The 18,385-nt window shown below is 40.8% G+C and overlaps 2 protein-coding genes across 8 annotated transcripts in view; one reads left to right on the top strand and one right to left on the bottom strand.

The window, feature by feature from the left end:
* Positions 1-14,509, top strand: part of MANBA (mannosidase beta) — a 72,075-nt gene extending 57,566 nt beyond the window's left edge. For 2 of the 3 annotated variants that reach the window (XM_020805428.3, XM_020805429.3), the window contains exons 11-17: positions 374-541; positions 1,328-1,546; positions 2,742-2,906; positions 4,301-4,445; positions 7,151-7,293; positions 9,231-9,488; positions 9,996-14,509. In XM_020805428.3, the coding sequence (XP_020661087.3) occupies positions 374-541; positions 1,328-1,546; positions 2,742-2,906; positions 4,301-4,445; positions 7,151-7,293; positions 9,231-9,488; positions 9,996-10,220 (1,323 nt within the window). In that variant the 3' untranslated portion in view covers positions 10,221-14,509. The remainder of the gene's footprint in view (positions 1-373; positions 542-1,327; positions 1,547-2,741; positions 2,907-4,300; positions 4,446-7,150; positions 7,294-9,230; positions 9,489-9,995) is intronic. The other variant, XM_020805431.3, reaches the window with a different exon arrangement.
* NFKB1 (nuclear factor kappa B subunit 1) overlaps positions 11,369-18,385 on the bottom strand; it is a 77,957-nt gene continuing 70,940 nt past the window's right edge. For 3 of the 5 annotated variants that reach the window (XM_073001858.2, XM_073001859.2, XM_073001860.2), the window contains 4 exons: positions 16,846-16,970; positions 16,567-16,633; positions 15,030-15,202; positions 12,850-14,197 (listed from right to left, as the gene is read on the bottom strand). In XM_073001858.2, coding sequence (XP_072857959.2) covers positions 13,811-14,197; positions 15,030-15,202; positions 16,567-16,633; positions 16,846-16,970 — 752 coding nt within the window. In that variant the 3' untranslated portion in view covers positions 12,850-13,810. Of the gene's footprint in view, positions 12,076-12,849; positions 14,198-15,029; positions 15,203-16,566; positions 16,634-16,845; positions 16,971-18,385 lie in introns of those variants that run through there. The other 2 variants (XM_020805424.3, XM_078394623.1) reach the window with 1 other exon arrangement.

The following is an 18,385-nucleotide window of genomic DNA, read 5'->3' as shown; positions in this document are numbered from 1 at the left end:
CCCTGTTGACTGGTGCAGTGAGAGCGCCCTCTTCTGCTTCCTCCTATTGAGTATAAAGCTAGGAAGTACAAGTGTGTTTCTTTTTGTGGGGGTTATGTTTATATTTAGTCTTAAAGACACCTTCCAGTTTACATTTTGTAACATAAACCTGTGAAATTTTGGAGTATTTATCATGTCCTTTTCATATTGGTATCACTTACCCCTTAACACTTCGGATCTTTCTCTTTCTTTCTTTCTTTCTTTCTTTCTTTCTTTCTTTCTTTCTTTCTTTCTTTCTTTCTTTCTTTCTTTCTTTCTTTCTTTCTTTCTTTCTTTCTTTCTTTCTTTCTTTCTTTCTTTTGTTTGAACCTGAGGACTCTGCTTCTCTCTTCAGGTAAAGCGACTGAAATCTCACCCATCTATCATTTTGTGGAGTGGAAACAACGAAAATGAGGCGGCCATCGCAGCCAACTGGTTCTCTCTTCCCCCTGTGAATATGAGTGTCTATTTCAAAGACTATGTGACACTCTATGTGAAGAATATCCGAGAAATTGTTCTTGCTGTGAGTACTGGTGTTTTTTTTTCCAGAGCCTTGAGAAAAGGCTGTGCTTGCTAGTGGGCTTTAGATTCCGCTGAGTTGCTGATTTTCTTTTGTGCTTTGAAAATAAGTAGTTATTTTCCATGTTTTGCTGGCAAATCCTTATTAACATTAAAGATGCATCAGGCAAAATCTGTAAACATCTGTTCTCTTTGAGCATCTGGTGACAAGCTCGAATCAGCTCTTACCATCTTGTCTTCCACTTTCTCTCATGCCTTTCTGATTCCTTTGGAACATACCGTATTTTTCCATGTATAAAATGACACTTTTTCCTAAAATAATTAGAGGAAAAATTGGGTGTTGTTTTATACACGGAAGGAAGCAGTCATGCGCGCGCACTCGGCCACCTCTTTCTGCCGCCGCCACCACTGCCCAATTGCCTCTTCCAGAGCTCACTGCTTGTCCCCTCTGGTGGCCGAGGCAGCAGCAGCAGCAACAGGAGATGGAGGCGAAGGAGCATTCACACTCGCTCGGGCACCTCTTGCTGCTGTTTCCTCCTCCCGCCCAATCACCACTTCCAGTGGGACTGACGGGGGTCAGCTCACATTGCTGCCTTGTCCCCTTTGGTGGTGGAGGCAGCAGGAGGTGGAGGCAAACAAGCACTCGCGCGCGCTCCGGTGCCTCTTCCTGCTGCCGTTGCTAGATCACCTCCTCCAGCAATCTCCTTCGGGCAGGGGACAAGGCTGCTTAGTATGAGACCCCCTCCATTATCTCCCTGCCTTGTTTACTATCTTGTCTTTTGACACCCAGGAAGACAAGACGCGTCCTTTTCTTGCCTCCAGTCCCACCAATGGCGTGGAGACAGTTAAGGAAGGCTGGCTAGCCCACAATCCTTATGACACCCATTATGGAGACACTCACTACTACAACTACCTAAGTGACTGTTGGGATTGGACCACCTACCCCAGGACACGGTTTGCCTCGGAGTATGGCTTTCAGTCCTGGCCATCCTTCAGCACCCTGGCTCAGGTATGTAATGGTCAACGTTATGTCCTATTCCTCTCATGCACATTCTATATAGAGCTTGGCGACCCTTCGAGTACAAATCCCCAGCCAGTATGTCCTGTGCCATGATAGTGGGATAAGTCATCCAAAAAAGAGCTGTTCCAAGCTCTTGTTCAATTAACATTATTTTGGGGTAGGGCTTATATGATGAGCATCCTAAAAAAATCATTCTAGGGCTTATTTTCAGGTTAGGTCTTATTTTGGGGAAAACAGGGTAGGTGGTAGCTGGATAGCTCAGTGTGGTATTGATATTAGTAATTGTGCTCTTTGAAAACACATGTGCAGGCTGGGTAGGTCACTGAAACCAGAAATGTTTGGCTCTGCAGGTATCTGGCTGCAGAGCCAAACATTGGGAGTTCAATTCCAAACGTTGGGAGTTCAATTCCCTCCTGTGCCTCCAGCCTATATAGCCTTGGGCAAGGTCCACAGTCTCAGGATGCCCCCAGAAGAAAGGAACGACAAACCATTTCTGAGTATTCTCTATCTGGAAAACCCGGAAAAGGGTTGCCATGAGTCAGAATTGGTGTGATGTCACATGCTGCTGCTGCTGATGGTGATGATGACGATGATGATTTCTCTAGCTGGAAGGAGCAGTTGGATTGAGGCCATAGAATGTATCTTCCCACCTGAGTCCTTTTGTAGCCCCTGTATTTGGGGAGTGGACTACAGGTTGACTAGTAAAGACATAGGTGACACCATAACACTACCCTGTAATAAATAGAGGTCCCCTCCTTGTTTGCTGGGGGACAGTTCTTCCCAGGCTCTTTGACAAGTCTGCATGTGGCTTGTTCTTTTCAGCTGAAATTAGTAGGACTTCCGAGTGTTTAATGCTGGCTGGATTGTGCTTAGTTAGAACAATGCAGATGGTTATGTAAGTTGTTTACAGAAGCACAATTATATGACAAAGGTGCATGTTTTATCAGAAGACATGGATGATGGTTCTTGATTGTGGCTACAACACAGAGAATAATGGATGGATTATAATTCCTTTAAAATAAAGGCAACTTTTTTAAAACCTGATCCAAGCAGGCCCACATTTCTTGGGTTGGTTTCTCTTACCACCAATTGGTTTTGTATTTGAGGTCTAGGAATATATTTCTTTTTGTTGTGATATTCCCATCTGACCTGTTCTTGGATGTTTTTGCATATGTACGGTTAGGTATCATCTGAAGAGGACTGGTCTTATGCAAGCAACTTTTCCCTGCATCGACAGCATCATGCCGAGGGCAATGACCAAATGCTTAAACAGGCAAACCTACATTTTAAGCTGCCTGAGGAAACAGACCCCATCAAGAACTTCAGACATACAATTTACCTCACTCAGGTAAACATTTGACTAAAATCAGAGTGGACCTTGGAAAAAAGAAGGCAATATATTCTTGGTTGCATAACTTGTGTAGTTAGAAGTTTAGAGATGTAAGTTTGAATGCTTGCTCACCTCATGAAACTTAAAGGTTGACCTCAGACTGGTCATATCTCCTTCATCTTATCTATCTGTAAGGAGAAAGTGGGAAGAAAAGTGTATGCCACCTTGAGCTCATTGGATGAAAGACAGGGTATAAACAAAGCAAAATAAAAGATAAAAAAGTAAACATATGCTTGAGAGTTTCTAGTACAGGATACAGCCCTAATCACTGCAACATCGTGGCTCTCTAGACACACACTATAGTTTTCTTCCAGAGTTGGTACCTTCCATATATTTCTGATTGTAGTTTCCTCCAGCATGGCCAGTGATGGGATGTTGTAGACCTCCCAGTCTAGAGAAGGTAGCTACAGGGTGGACTGTTGCTCCTTTACCACAACTTGTAAGGTTTTCAGCAGGCAGGCAGAACTGTTTGGACAAATAGCCCACACAAACAGCAAGGAGACTGTATTCAAAATGTCTTTTTACTGTAGTTATTTACACTGTAAGTCTGTGCATACAGGCCTGCTAGGTGGAAAGGGCCTGATAAATGCATATGCTATTTAAAAAGCCCTTTTTTGTGAACATTCAGTATAATTTTGATATTGATAGTTGTCCTTCATTGTAAGTTAATACTTACATTTTAGGTATCAGTATTCCACTTGGATTTTTTTAGTACAATACTTGCATTTTAGGTATAAGTATTGACATCACTCCTGGAAGTTATGTAGATATTTATAACCTGGGAACTGGGGGAAACACCACCATTTCTATTCATAAGTAAAGTATGTGTCAGGGAGAAGCCCAAACTGAACACAACCTTCCCTGTGGTGGTCCCTTCCTTGTGAAAAACCTTCCCAGAAATATTTGCTTGGAACCCACCTTTCTGTCTCTGTGGTGGAAGTGAAAATTCTTCTCTCTATTTTGAAGCTTTACTGAGTGAGGTTATGATCTACAGTAATGTTACCGTTGCTTGTCCTTGGCTAAATGTTGTGGTGGGTTTTCAACTTTACTGTTGTTTCCAGTTACTGATTTTTTATCTTGACCTTCAAGCCACCTCAAATAATACTTAATGGTGGAAAGGCAGGATAAAACTATTTTAAATAGAAACATTTCTTGCCATTTTATACACAGTTTTGGACTGTGTATAAAAAATGTTTGAGCAGGAACAATGACATCACGCAACAGAAGCTGAAGTGATAACAATTCAAGAAGAGTTTTATAAAGAAGTGTGTTGTTTTTTTGCCTGCGTTTCTGAGATGCCTCGTGTTCTCAGGTTCTTTCACAACCTTCTTTTTTGGCCTTTACTGCACTAGATTATGCAAGCTCAGTGCATAAAAACTGAAACAGAGTTTTATCGTCGCAGTCAAAGTGAAATAGTCAACGGGGAGGGGCGGACCATGGGGGCCCTCTATTGGCAACTCAACGATATCTGGCAAGGCCCATCTTGGTCTTCTTTGGGTGAGTCTTGTTAGGTCAATATGGATATAGTGATTGTGCTTCCTGAAAACACATGTGTGGGCTAGATAGCTCAGTGATTTAAGTCTCTGGCTGCAGAGACAGAGGTTGGGAGTTTGATTCCTCTGTGTTTCTCCTTTGAGTAGAGCCAGCCTGTATAGACTTGGGCAAGCTGCACAGTCCCAAGGGCCCCCCAGAAGAAGGCTGTGGTACACCACTTGTAAATATTCACTACCTTGAAAACCCTGAAAACGGGTGCCAGAAGTCAGAATCTATTTGATAGCTCATTATTTCTAATATTACAACACATGTTTAATTGATTTTTTTAATATACCTTTCCCATAGAAGCTCAACATAGTTTTCCCCTCTGTGCCAATTTTATATTCACAACTGTCCTGTAAGGTAGGATAGCCTAAAAATATGGCAGTAGTGACAGGCCCGGAGAACTTATGACTGAGCAGGAATTGATACACCTGGGCCTCCTTTAGCCTAACCATGGAAATTCTTTAATGTAGGTTACCCATTAAGGTGCAACCTTTTTGTCTGGCCTTCAGGGACCATGCATTTTTTAAGCCTCATTAATGCATTTGGGCAAGCTGGAGATTAGACTTTATGTTAAGAATTGTTTCCCGTAATTAGCAGTTTACTCAAAGGGGCTAGGGGTACTTGTCTCTGTCAGCGTGTATTTTTCTGGGATGTATCCCAGGAATTGTGAACGTAGCCGGCATCTCATCCCTCTTGATAAGGTCTCTGCGAAAGAAAAAAAGGTAGGAATCATGTAAATCTAAGCTTTCAGTCCAGCCTTAGAATTAGACTCTGCTGATACAGGATGTCACTGTTGGCTCAGTAGGAACAGATTCTTCCTCGGCCAGGGTGAGTTTTCACAGTGGTTAATAAAATAAAGAGATCCCACTTAAATCTGCAGTCAACTGTCTGAGAAACTCTTGCACATTGCAGGGGTTTTATGATACAGTTAGCGTGAGATCTGTGTTCAGTGTCTTTGTTCACCTGCTTTTGTAACAGTGGATTCATTTACCGTATTTTTCGCACCATAAGACGCACTTTTCCCCCACAAAACGGGGGTGGAAAGTCTGTGGGTCTTATGGAGCGAAGAAAACATTATATTTTCCTGTTTTCTTCTCCTAAAAATTGGTGCGTCTTATGGAGTGAAAAATACGGTAATAAAGGAAAACAGGCATTGACCTGCTTGTGTGTATTGCTGAAGAAGGGCAAGGATGTGTGCCATGTTTTATCAGGCTCTCTGATCATGGGGCCTCAGTAACAGAGTTACAGAGCCCTCTGTAGGCCCTTCTACTCAACATGCTTATTAAATAGATGTCTAGCATGCTTCTGGGCAGGTGAATGCCCATATTAAGCTACAATGTTGTGGGGCTACTTACAGTGTCTTGCTGATTGCATTCATAAGGGCAGTCACTGGTGATACAACTGTAAGGACATTGCCCCTCCTTTTTAATGTGCAGAAGCCAAAGCATAGTATTGCCAGTTGCGGACTGTAACCTGGACCACCCCCAGGGCTATTTAATGCTTCTCTTCCAAACATCCAGCTTTTCTTAAAATGAAGGTTGCAACCTACCATTTTGCACATGCCATGATTTTTCCATTCTCCTTCCAAGAAATGGAAGAAAAATAATGTAAGAACCAGCATACAAGCTAATTCTAGGGAAGGAGAAGACGGATCATAGCTGATCTGAGAAAGAAGAGGCTTGCTTTCTCATCTCCCCAAAAGGCTGCTTTGTAGTACCTATAATATCTGAATTAAAGATAATAGCTTCTGAATTATTAGCCACCCTTACGGATTGCATTAGCCCCCTCACCTGTCGCATAGCATCTTGTTTTAGGGGAAGAACAGAAATTGAAACTCCTCTTTTCTAAGCCTTCCTCCTGCACTTAATGTCACCTTGACACACCCGATTCCAGCATCCTTCTTTTGCTTGAGGAGATTATTCTTTCTTACTCACATCATACCTAACACTTACATCATCTGCTGAGCTGAAACTAGCAGCTATTAGAGAGAATAATAGCTTTTGGGCACAAGATTATGGTATGGGCAGAAGGCAGTACTGTAATACCTTTGCTCTGTTGCATGATTAATTTAGCACTTGTCACAGAGAAGAGAAAGCTGCTTTTTTTGCCTCTGCTTCTTGGTGAGCAGAGCTGCATGAAATACTTAAAAATCAAGCTTTCAGATTTTTTTGGTCTCCTTAATTGCTCAAATGCCAGCAATCCTGCCACCCACCTTTGAGGTTAAACACACATTGAGTGTTTGAGTACGTTTGAATTTGTGCCTGCACATGTAATATTTTTCATCATATGCATAGCTATGTTTCTTCATCTACATTGTGGCACCTTTGTAGGGAAATCTTCGTTTTGTTGCATGTAGATAGGAAGAACAAGGCCTGGCCTGAGTAGAGAGTTCCATTTTCATAAAGTAAACAGTCCTTGATCTTTGGCTGAATCTAGAAAGGAAGGTAGGACTCTTAATAGCCCACATTGGTACCCCATTTTGGAGTGGGGAGAAAGCCACACCTCTGAAAAATCGTTCAATCAGCATGGTGGTTACCTAACTTCCTGTACTGGGTGGGACATTCTGAGAGGTGTAGCCAAAACAGTGTCTTTTTAACCTTTGTATATGATAAGTCAGAAGTTATTTCAAGGAAAAAGGGTTAACTTTCCCCCCCACTTCTCAGAGTACGGAGGCAAGTGGAAAATGCTCCATTATTTTGCCCAGCGTTTCTTTGCCTCTCTGTTGCCTGTGGCCCATGAGGAGGAAGATGTCTTCTACATATATGGTGTCTCAGATCTTCACTCTGACTATCAGCTGACACTGAAAGTAAGTGCTTTTTTGCGTCATATTGAGTGTGGGGGGGAATTGGGAAGGGAAACAGGAAACTGGTCAAGAGCTTCTAAAAATGGGGGTGTGTTGGTTGATTACATGGCCACTTTACTAGGTAGTTTTTATAGGTCTGGTACTTGCCATGTCAACATAAAGCCACATAGATTGAACAGAGGGTGGAAACCTAAGATGGCTTGTGGGGGCAGTAGTATGTGTATATTTGCATGCACACGTATGCTCTCTCCCCCCCCCCCCGGGTCTCATGTCTCCTTCCCTCTAAAGTGTGTGTGTCTAGCTAGTTACCAGCTCTGTCACTTTTGCAGCCACAGTATCTGCCTATCTGTGTCAGTGTTTGATTTGTGAGTGAAACAGAGCAGCTATAAGGCGCCAGTATGTATTTGGGAATCCGAGATAACACTGAAGATTATAGGTTTGTAAATTAAAAGAAATTTGTTTTGAAAGCCAAGCTAAAATGATCCCATGAGCTTTTAAGAACTATCAAACATTAAAGTCACAGAGATAAGAAAACTTAGGGTAACTCCTCTCAGTGGCTGGAGGGAGAGCTTCTAGATGCCCTTTGAAAGGCAAAGCCCTGATCCTGCTGGTATCTTTCTTGGAACGAGCATGGTGCTGATCAAGCCCAGTTATGCTAAAATCCTAGAATTCTCCATTGTTTTCAATGCTTCGTGGGAGAAATCAGGAAAAAACAAAGAAAAAGAAAAAAATATAAAGAAGACAAAAACATTGTGCTTCTTTAAAGACTAACTTTAAAGACTAACTTAAGAAGCAATTAAAGACATGGATGTTTCGGCAGGCCTTCCCAACACATAATTCCTGACCCTCTTCTTCCCTACTTTACTGTTTTGCCTGTTGTATTGTGTACCCCAAGTAGAGTTTTTAGCTTTTAGAATTGTCTATTTTTATTTTATTGTATTTTGTATGACTGTTAGCCGCCTAGAGTGGTCCTCACCCGACCAGATAGGCGGGATATAAATCAAATAAATAAATAAATAAATAAATAAATAAATAAATAAATAAATAAATAAATAAATAAATAAATAAATAAATAAATAAATAAATGCTTCATTTTAATATGAGCTTTCATGGACAGGTCCACTTCCACTTGTCCAAGAAAGCTCACATTAAAATATAGCAGTCTTCAAGGTGCCACAACATTATTGTCTTCTCTGTTTTGGATTTTTTTCTTTTTGCCTGATGTGCTAACGCAGACTAGCAGGGCTACCTCTTCTGAACAAAACTCCATCTCCATTATTCAGCCCATACCCTGAAATCAAATGTGGAACAAAACAAGAGCAATACTAAAGCAGTGCTTCCCAATATTTCAGCATCATCTTCCCCAATTTCTGATTTCTGAGAAACCCTCACGCCTTCCCCCTTCTCCTTTATCATCACTCAATCCCTCTTCTAACAAGAAATGCAATTCATAGTTTAAGAGTAAGCACAACAGTTTCGGTTAAAAAAAATAGTATATTAAAAGGGATTTTCTTTTCACAAAAAGTCAGTAACAGTGCTTGCATTTACCAGTTTTAACAACTAGCAGAACTGAAACAAATCTGACATTTAAGATGCAGTATGGAGCCTGGATAAAAATATTTTTCCTTATGAAGATCTCAGAGTCTTACATCTCTATCTGCAATTTCTTCAGGATTGCGCACACGCACATATGTAGGTATAGCTCCCCACTTTGCGTCCAAGTGTGTTAAAGGGGGATGTTACCAGGTTCGAGATTTCAAATGGAACAGTTTAAACTCATGCAGCATTTTTGCTGTAATAAAAATACGACTCTGGCATGTTCAAATTCTTTTTATTTTAACAGATTAAATGTAAACATATGTTTAACACAACTGAGTTGTTTAATTTCCTTAAGAAAATGAAGTATTCATAAACTTTTGATCACTTCATGTGCTCTGCAGATCATTCTGTATGACTGGAGTTGGATGGAGCCCAAATGTACCTTGGCTAAGGATGGTGTGATTGTAAAGGCAGGAAGTGCTTTGCCCATCTATAAGGAGCCAGTCAGGGACCTTTTAAAAAGATGTGGAAACTGTACCAGGCAAAGCTGCGTCATCAGTTTTTACCTTGAAGGTGAAGGCAAGCTCTACAGTCCAACCAATTACCACTTCTTGTCCTCCTTAAAGGATGCAGTAGGACTAGAAGATCCACAGCTTCATGTAAGCAACAAAATTATTCCTGTATTCCTTTTGTTCCTTGGTGAAATAGGTCCTTCAGTGGGTGGGCATTTGTGCTTTTGGGATTTTTCGAGGGAAAAATACAGTCAATGAGGTAGTGGACAAGAGTGACATTAAGATTCAGGAAACCTGGTTTTATATCCTCACTTGGCTATGGAAATGCAGTAAGGGCAAAATCAGTCCTTCAGTATCTCATATGCCTTGAAAAATCCATGGAGGTGCTATAAATTGCATGCAATTTGATGGCACGTAACAACACCATGACTGTGAAACTGATACAAAAGTAGTCATGTTTGTGGTATGAAACATCTTAATATTGGGAAGCTTTCTGTATCTTTTATGTGTCTTTTACTTTCCCTTCTTCTAAGTAAGCTTGTGAGAATGAGTAATGGAAAAGTATGTGGTATTTCACAGTAGTTATAAATCAATAGCTACAGTAATGATGATGATTATGGAATAATTTTAAAAAAATCATCTGCTCCTTTCCAGGCTTCTGTTTCCCAAGAAGGGGATCAGTTCCAGATTCTTCTGCATACCACAGCCATCGCTCCTTTTGTTTGGCTAGATTCTGGGAACGTTATGGGGAGATTCAGTGACAATGGTTTTCTTCTCACAGAAAAGCAAAAACTCATATTGTTTTATCCCTGGGAGGCTACTAGTGTCAAAGAGCTGGAAAAGTCACTCAGCATAACATCACTCAAAGACATTTCCTGAGGAGAACCCTGCTGGAATGGAGGAAGAATGCCTAATAGAAACAGGGATCTTTTGCAGTTATGTGATTCAGCATCTAGAATTGCATAAACTGGGACCATTAAACAGAGGCTTAATGCCAGCTTCTCGTGACCACATGGGAGACCCCTTTGTACCCTAGACTGAAACAAAGAGCTGATCTTTAGAGTGAGCCTACTTTCAGAAATTCAGCTGAACACACTCTGAGAGCAATAAAATGAATCATGCCAAATATAAGATGCATGCTTTTGGGCAGCATTTCTCTACACTGCAGAACCAACGTTTGGTAGACAGATGTGTGGCTCTAGATACCAACATGACATTCAGCCAAGGACAAGAAAGAGATGATCATTTGGACAGTGGTGCAGTTGATAACCAGTGCCTTTCCTTTACCACTTAGTAGTCACAAGCAGTAGCTACTTGTGTCAAAAGGACTTCTGGTTGATGTGACTTTCACATAGATGTGAACTCTGGCACTTTTACAAAGCACTGATCAGAATGAAGACTAGGGAGAATCTGAGAAAGGGCAATGGGAGGAGGTTTCCTTTTCACACTGGCTTACCTCAAAGATAGTTTTTGATCTGTAAAATATGTATGCATATGGTTCTATGGTTTACTTGCTAGCTAGAAACAAGTATCAGTGCTTTTGTGACTTGTAGTCCACAAAAGCTTCCAAATAAAACTGGTCAGTCTAAAGTGCCACAAAACCCCTTTTTGCTGTAATAGACTAACAGGGCTTCACACCACAATATTTCTTGCATGTATTGAAACATGCTGTAAATGTTCATGGATGTACAAATACAAGGCATCACCTTCTCAAAAATGGAGTCCTTACTTTGTCAACTCTCAATGAACTCAGGAGGTTGGTAAATTTTGGGCACAGAACAGATAACCTCACTGTCTTTCTGTGGTTTTGATTCTGAAGAAAATTCAGCAATTGTTTAGCTGAATTTTAGCCTTTTCTCAGGTGCCTAAATTCTGTATGTATGTGTGGATACCTTATCACACTACAGGTTACTGTATTTAGAACTATTTTCATTTCATGTGTTTTCACATCTCTGCAAGCGATTCACCACATACGTAGCTCTTTGTAGAATATCATGTATACTTTGGAACACAACAAACACTGAAAATGATTTCAATTTTGCTTTTTATTAGAAAAGTAAAATAAAAAACCCCCAAGCATTTAAAAAGCACAGTTTATGTTCTCAAGAATAAGTCATTGAAGCTGAAATATTTACAGTATGAATATGGTGAAACAGTAAGGGAAAACAGTTTGAAGCTTGAATGATTTTATAGACACCAAATGAAATTTTAAATACAATTATTGAAATATACATTATACTTTCTTGGCTTAAGCATCTACCCTCGTCATGGTTTGTGACATATTTGTGCTTCACAATTTCGGCCCATTATCAACGTCCTCTTAACACAGTTTTCACTGAACAAGAGGGGAGTTAATTTCATTTGCAGATGAAGGTCTTAAGAAAATAATAAAGTTCATACAATCTTTTCCTGAGCTATCCCACTGTATAGGGATACAACTGGGGTTTGCTGAAAGTCCCTGTGACTGTACCTTTCCAAGAACTGCTTCTTCTAGTGCCCTTTGGATTGCTAGCTGCTTTTTTCCCATCACGAATTTGCACCTCTTAGGTGGCTTCGATTTTTCCTTGTAGCAGGTCATCTTGTCCATATCCCGTGGGCAGTTTCTTCAACGTTATTGGTGACTTATTGGTGAAAGACTCTGAATACGTAAAGCTAAGTTTTCGGAGGGAGATCTCTACCCCACTGTCGCACATGCTTTCGGTGTCCTGGAGTCGGAGATTGCAGAGCTCACCGGCTAAAAAGGGAAAGGAACACTGATGTCATAAAAGAAGCCAGATTACGTGAAACAGCAGCCGACAGAACACTACCATATATCCAGTTTGATTAGAGCCTCTTTTTCTCTCTGTTCTGTCAGTGCTTCCACTGACAATCATGTTTCATTGCAATGCTTGCAAAGGTGGAAAAGGGCCAATTCCGGGCTGGAGCTCTTGCAAATATATGCTTTCTAGTCTTCTGCATAGATGTTATTGCTCAGTAGAAAACATATTTTACCCCTGCCTGAGAACATAGAGAACCTAGAAATACTCGGCTAAGAATCTGTATATGCTCAGAAGATTTGTCTCCAGTTTCTCTCATCAAAGACTTCCTCCTCTTTCCTTCCAATTTGTAATTCTTGGAATTGCCCTCAAATTCAGGGGCACGGGGAGGGTTTTGTGTTTCCTGATGTATCAGCATGATATAGATGAAGTTTCACAGTCTGAACCCACTACCATTAGGAAAGCAGTAATATGCCTTAACTCCTTTTCAACTGTTATTTTTAAAATACAGAAATGCAAGGGCAAACATTTAAAAAGTTGATGACTACACTTCTAAATCATGTGAACTCTTAACAGTGCAGTCCGAAGTATGTTCAATAACTGTGTGCCATCAAGTCAATTCTGACTTATGGTGACCCTTTCCAGTGTTTTCTTAGTTAGAAAGTACAGTACTCAGAAGTGGTTTACCGGTCCCTTCTTTTGGGGGCATCCTGGGACTGAACACCTTGCCTAAGGCCACACTGGCTGGCTCTTCTAGGATGCCTGCTGAGGAACTGAACTCTCAACCTCGGGCTCCATAGCCAGATAACCAAGTACTAACAAGTAAATCCTGTTGACTTTAATGGACCTGCATCCCAGTTAGTGTGTTTAAGAATTCAGTGTAAGTACATCTCTGTGTGGGGAGAAATAATTTAAATACTTGCACAGTTTGTTTAGCCAACTATTAAGAGTAATTTAAACAAAGTTGTAATTCTGCATCTCTTCCCCCCCCCCCCCCCCAGTATCTTATGTCCATCCAGGCAATCTCCAAACAGAGTTCTGCTCAGTTTCAGTAGGATGGCTGATAGCTTGGAAAATTATTTTTTTTAAAGTTGATGTGAGTCATTATTAGTGAAGTTACATGTTACATTGCTTGTTATTATCCAGTTGCTTTTTAAATTGTTTTTTTTTTCTTTGAAATTACACGGGCCAGTATCCTCTACAGAGCATAAGAGCAATCATGTAAGTGTTTTTCTGTGCCGAGAGGCTCCCTGTTGCATGACTGGTCATGCAACTGTGCAATCAGTGTCTCATGCAGCAGCATGAGACTGGGCATGCAAAGAGGGGCCTGCTTTAGCAGTGACAATGCTTACACAATTACCCTTCTGCAATAACATCATGTAACAGGATGCTGGCCACTAAAAATTACAGAAGTGCCCCCATATTAACTCCCTCCGCAACATTTTAAGAGTATTGAATGGAAAGAAGTAGTTGTTTGCTTTTAAACATAATGACAATGGCGACCTTGTTACTCATGAAATAACACATTGCAGGGAACATCATTATTTGTAATGAAGTACTCTTGAGCTCTGAAATGGTTGAACTACGTCTTCAGTATCAGTTCATGGCATTCTTCCTTCTAAACCTTTTAATACTAATTACTGAATGTACTCCACTATCACAACCATAATGGTCTGGGGAGAAGAACGTGCCAATTCAGGTGGCTGGAAACTGTCACAAATGCATTGATAGTTGCACCTCCCTCTTTTCCGTGGAGTTCAGGCAATATTCCAGACTAAGAAGAAGCCTAAGATAGAGACACCGGCTTCTCAAAGCCATCCAGCAGGTTTTGCAGCCGGCCATAGATTTGAACATTCTAACCCTCTTGCAAGTCTGGTTTTCCATGGCATAGATGCATGGACTGGCACAGGGCAATTCACCTGATTGTTTTTGCATGGGAGACACAGGTAGTTCCTGCAAGGGAGGTGGGGCATCTTTCACTTTCTCTTGGCTGGACTGGCTTGTTGAAATGGATAATGCTTTTTGAATTATTTCAACAGCCTCTGGATAGTCCATTTCTTTCAAAGCACCAACAAGCTCTTTTATTGTACCACCAGAAACCTATATAAAGGGAAACACAAAACAAAGATACAGACACAGAGGTAAGCTTCCTTTAGAGGATCAATAGCTATTTATACCATATATTCTCTAGCACAGCTGTTGATAGGTAATTTCACAGTTCTTTGGAATTATACTACTACAAAAAGCAGCGATTTCTAATCTTATTAAATGGTGGCAAATTCATATCCTAAAAAGCAAGATGGAAATATCTCAGAAACTTATTTTATCCAAGGAAAAAAATCCATGTAATTCTTTCACATGTTTTCTTATAATGTCTGTATCTACCTGGTGAAATAAAAGATTATTTATTTATTTGTTTGTTTATATTAGATTTAAGATCTACTCTGGGCAACAAATATAGCCCAGTGATTAGCTTTTCTTTATTCAAGGCATTTCTGTATTTTAGAATTCAATCTTCTCACAATTGCTCAAAAACAACAACAAAACAGATACAAATATTCACATATTCTCTTGCCAAGGAGTGTAATTTACATAAAACTGTTGGAAATAATTGAGAAGGCCTAAAGCTATTGAGGGCATAAATTCAGTTTCATGGGCATACTGATACACGCACAAGTTCTGCGCATGCAGCTGTATTCTTTTCAATGCACTGTCAGGCTCTGAGGTGAAATGGAATGTAAACAAGAAGTTGGCCCCACCTTAAACAAAACAGAAGAAGTGTTGTAAGTGGGGTAGCCTTCAAATCCTCTATGAGGCAACAAGGGTGTTTGGGATATACTACCAACTTCTAAGTCAAGTCAAATTTTATTACAGTCATGCACAGCTCAAGTTAAAACAACAGAATCTGAATAAGAGAGCAATGGTGTGTTACCTCATAATTGTCCAGTAGAGTTTTTGATGGAGAAGGACTCAACCGGAAAGCATTGTTTAATATTCCTAGGCCCACCTTTTGTGCCAGCATGGACCAATTTTTGTTAAGATCAGGCACATCAAGCAACTTGTAAAGCTGCAATTTCACATCTTCACTCAGCTCTTTCATGTTTCCTGGGAAAAAGTGAGAAAAGAATTAACCACTTGGTTGATTTACTTACTGGTTACATTTATAGTCTGTCTTTTCGTCAAATTGTTCAAGATAGTGTACTTGGTTCTCTTTCCACATAACAACTCTGCAAGGTAGGCTAGGCTGAAAGAGAAAGTCAGTGTCCCACAGTCACCCAGCAAATTTCAGTGCCAGGTGGAGACCTGAAAATGGATTTCCTGGACCCCAGCCCAACACTAATTTTTACACTACATTAGCAAAGCGAAACAGTGTACTACTTATATACTGCCTCATAGCATTTAAAGCACTCTCTGGGCAATTTGCAATTTAATTATGCGGGCTACACATTGTTCTCCACCCTTAGTGAGCTGAGTACAGTACTCAGTTTACCAACCTCGAGCCAGCTACCAGAGAAACAATGTAATTAAATGTTGTGGCCTTCACCTTCATGTCATTTTCCAGGAACAGATACAAGTCCCTTCCCTTAGGAGTTAACAAACCAAATTTTGATGAAGGGAGAAAGAGAAGAAGAAATTGAATGTCACAGGTAAAGTGCAAACAAGAATGTATGCAGTTATGGATACTTCATCTTTGTTTCACTGAGGAGATAGTAACTGTAATGTTCAGCCCTGCCCTCACCTGTCCGTCACAGCTGGGCAGTGGAACAGCAGCCAATGAGGGGACGGAAGGTGGTGCTAAAGGGGGAGGAGCTGGGATATAAAGGGGTGTGTATGGTGTTAGATAGATAGAGATGAGAGTTTGAGCTGAGGGTTTAAGGTGATTGTTAAGTTATAGTGAGTGAGAGAGCCTGTCAGTGTGAAATAGTCTGTGTGAGCCAGTGATTTATTTACAGTGATTGACTTATTGATTCTTTACCAGTGATTTACTATTTTTATTTCCTGTAATCAATAAACCAGTTTTTGTTTTTCAAAGTTACACTTGTCCTTCTCTTGAATTTTAAGGATAAGTTGGTGGCAGCAGAGTTTTAAAGTGAAGTAGCAACCACTCTGTGAAGTGTGAGTGTGGCGGTTACAGTAACCTAGGATATTAAACGTGGAATCATATACATATCTACTCAGAAGTAAGCCCAAATAGGTTTAATAACACTGATTCCAAGGTAAGTAAGAATAGCACAAGAAGACAAAGGCTTCATGGAAAAGCGGGTTTAAAATTAAAGATTGCATAGAAGAAAAGATGGTAACATGTGGCCATTCTGCGGAGGTTCCATGAAGCACGCTTTTTATAAAAAGAGACAAGGAAGTCCTGGGATGATTAAAGTTTTTCTCATCAGCTATTATGCAATAAAAAAGCTATGCCATATCCTGGAAAAAGATTACAGTATTTTTTCCCCCAGCTTAAATAGTCCTACCTTGAGTCAATAGGTCATCAGAAGCTGCCTCTGACTTAGAGGATTTGCCATTCAAGATGTCATATACCTATTATGAAAGAGATGAGTTAGCATTAAGTGTTAGCATTAAGAAAAATACCAACTTTTTCTAGTAAGCAGCTTCTGTTTCAACCTGTTTTTTCTGTTGCTCAATGGCCCATTTTTGTAATCTTACTACAGGAGTGAGTTCACACGCATGTTCAAACTTGTCCTAAAATAAAACATCTATTAACTTTTGAAAGGCAGGGCACGGCCCCTTACCTCCCAGCTTGTTGCCATGTCCAAAGGTGTTGTTCCAGGTACAATCCCTTCATCTTCACAGTCTCTGTCTTTCATATCTTCTTGTTCAAACAATGGTTCAAAGTTCTCTATATGGGGATCTGCACCTTTACAGTCAAACAAAAAGAACACTGAAAAAAATCTGAAAGAATCTTCACTGCAGTGGCCATTTCTGGTCTAATTATGATGATTCAAAAACACTAGGCACAGTCAAAATTATAAAAACATTGACTGGTATTATATAACAGATAAAAGTTTTAACCAAAAACCTAAGTATCTGTTAAATATCAGCAAGTATGTATGCTGTTCCTAATATTGCTGTTTTTTGTAGCTCTTATGGTGTTATTTCTGAGATCTGCAACAGCTTATAGTATTGTGTGAAATTTCTTGATATTGTTCCGAAAGCCCTAATGACTATGGGGACCACTGATATGTGTTTCTTCCAGAAGTGAGATGTTTCAATTGCCAGTTCTCTGTACTTTGTTAGTTTTTCCAATTATTTGTTTTCAACTCTGGCATCCCCTGGATTTGCAATGTCAATGATGAAGACATTTCTTTGTTCTATTACTACTATGTCTGTTGTGTTATGTTCTGGTTGTGTTATCAGTTTGGATCTAGAAATCCCACACAATCTTGACTTCCTCATTCTCTGACACCTTCTCTACCTGATGTTCTCATGAGTTTTTGAAGGCTGGCAAGTTATATCTAGCCGCCTAGAGTAGTCTTCGCGACTAGATAGGCGGGATATAAATAAAATAAATAAATAAATAAATATTTTTTTGCATAATGACCAGTGCACTAATTTTGCCACTCTATCATGTCTAACTTTATAATCTGTTTGTGCGATCTTTGGACATTCACAGATGAGGTGTGACCAGGGCCGGACTGGGACCAAAAATCGGCCCTGGCATTTAGAGCACACAGGCCCACCGGCTGTGGGGACACAGGCCCACCTGGCTTTGGGCCAGGATTGGTCCTATGGACCCCTGAAATGCACCGGGGGGATTTTGAGCGAGGTGCTCTCGCCATCAGCCTGGCCTACCTCACAGGGCTGTAGGGAGGAGGATAAAACTTGGGAGGGAGCCGAGGATATGAACGAAACGAATAAACAGAACCTCCCTGTGCAAGAGGAGTGTATCTTTTCTGCCGCAGCGCATCCTAAGGAGCAGGATAAGAAGGCAACTCGTATCTAAAGCGGGGTTGTGACATTCTCAGGGGACGGTGAAACAAAGACAGCGTAGCCCAGCTCTGATGAGGAAATTTTCACTAAAAAAAAACTGGCCAGGAAAATTGATCTTCCCGGGACCGGGTCAGGATCCCTCCGGTTGAGGCTGGGCTTGCCGACGAAACTTCAGCCCAGCCTCGTCAGAGGGGCTTTCCTGGGAGGCAGCATGGCCACCCCTGCCCGGGAGGAGAGGCTTTCTCGGCTTCCAGTTTCCGATCGGCCCTCCTCACCTCTTCCAGTCCCCCCTCCGCTCTTTTCCCCATCCTCGCCCCCTTCCTCCTCTTCCTCCCCTCTCCG

This window comes from Pogona vitticeps, chromosome 5 (genome assembly GCF_051106095.1).
Source record: "Pogona vitticeps strain Pit_001003342236 chromosome 5, PviZW2.1, whole genome shotgun sequence".
In the NCBI taxonomy this organism is placed as follows: domain Eukaryota; kingdom Metazoa; phylum Chordata; class Lepidosauria; order Squamata; family Agamidae; genus Pogona; species Pogona vitticeps.
The sequence above is the reverse complement of the archived record's forward strand: the minus strand, read 5'-3'. Positions and strand labels throughout refer to the sequence as shown.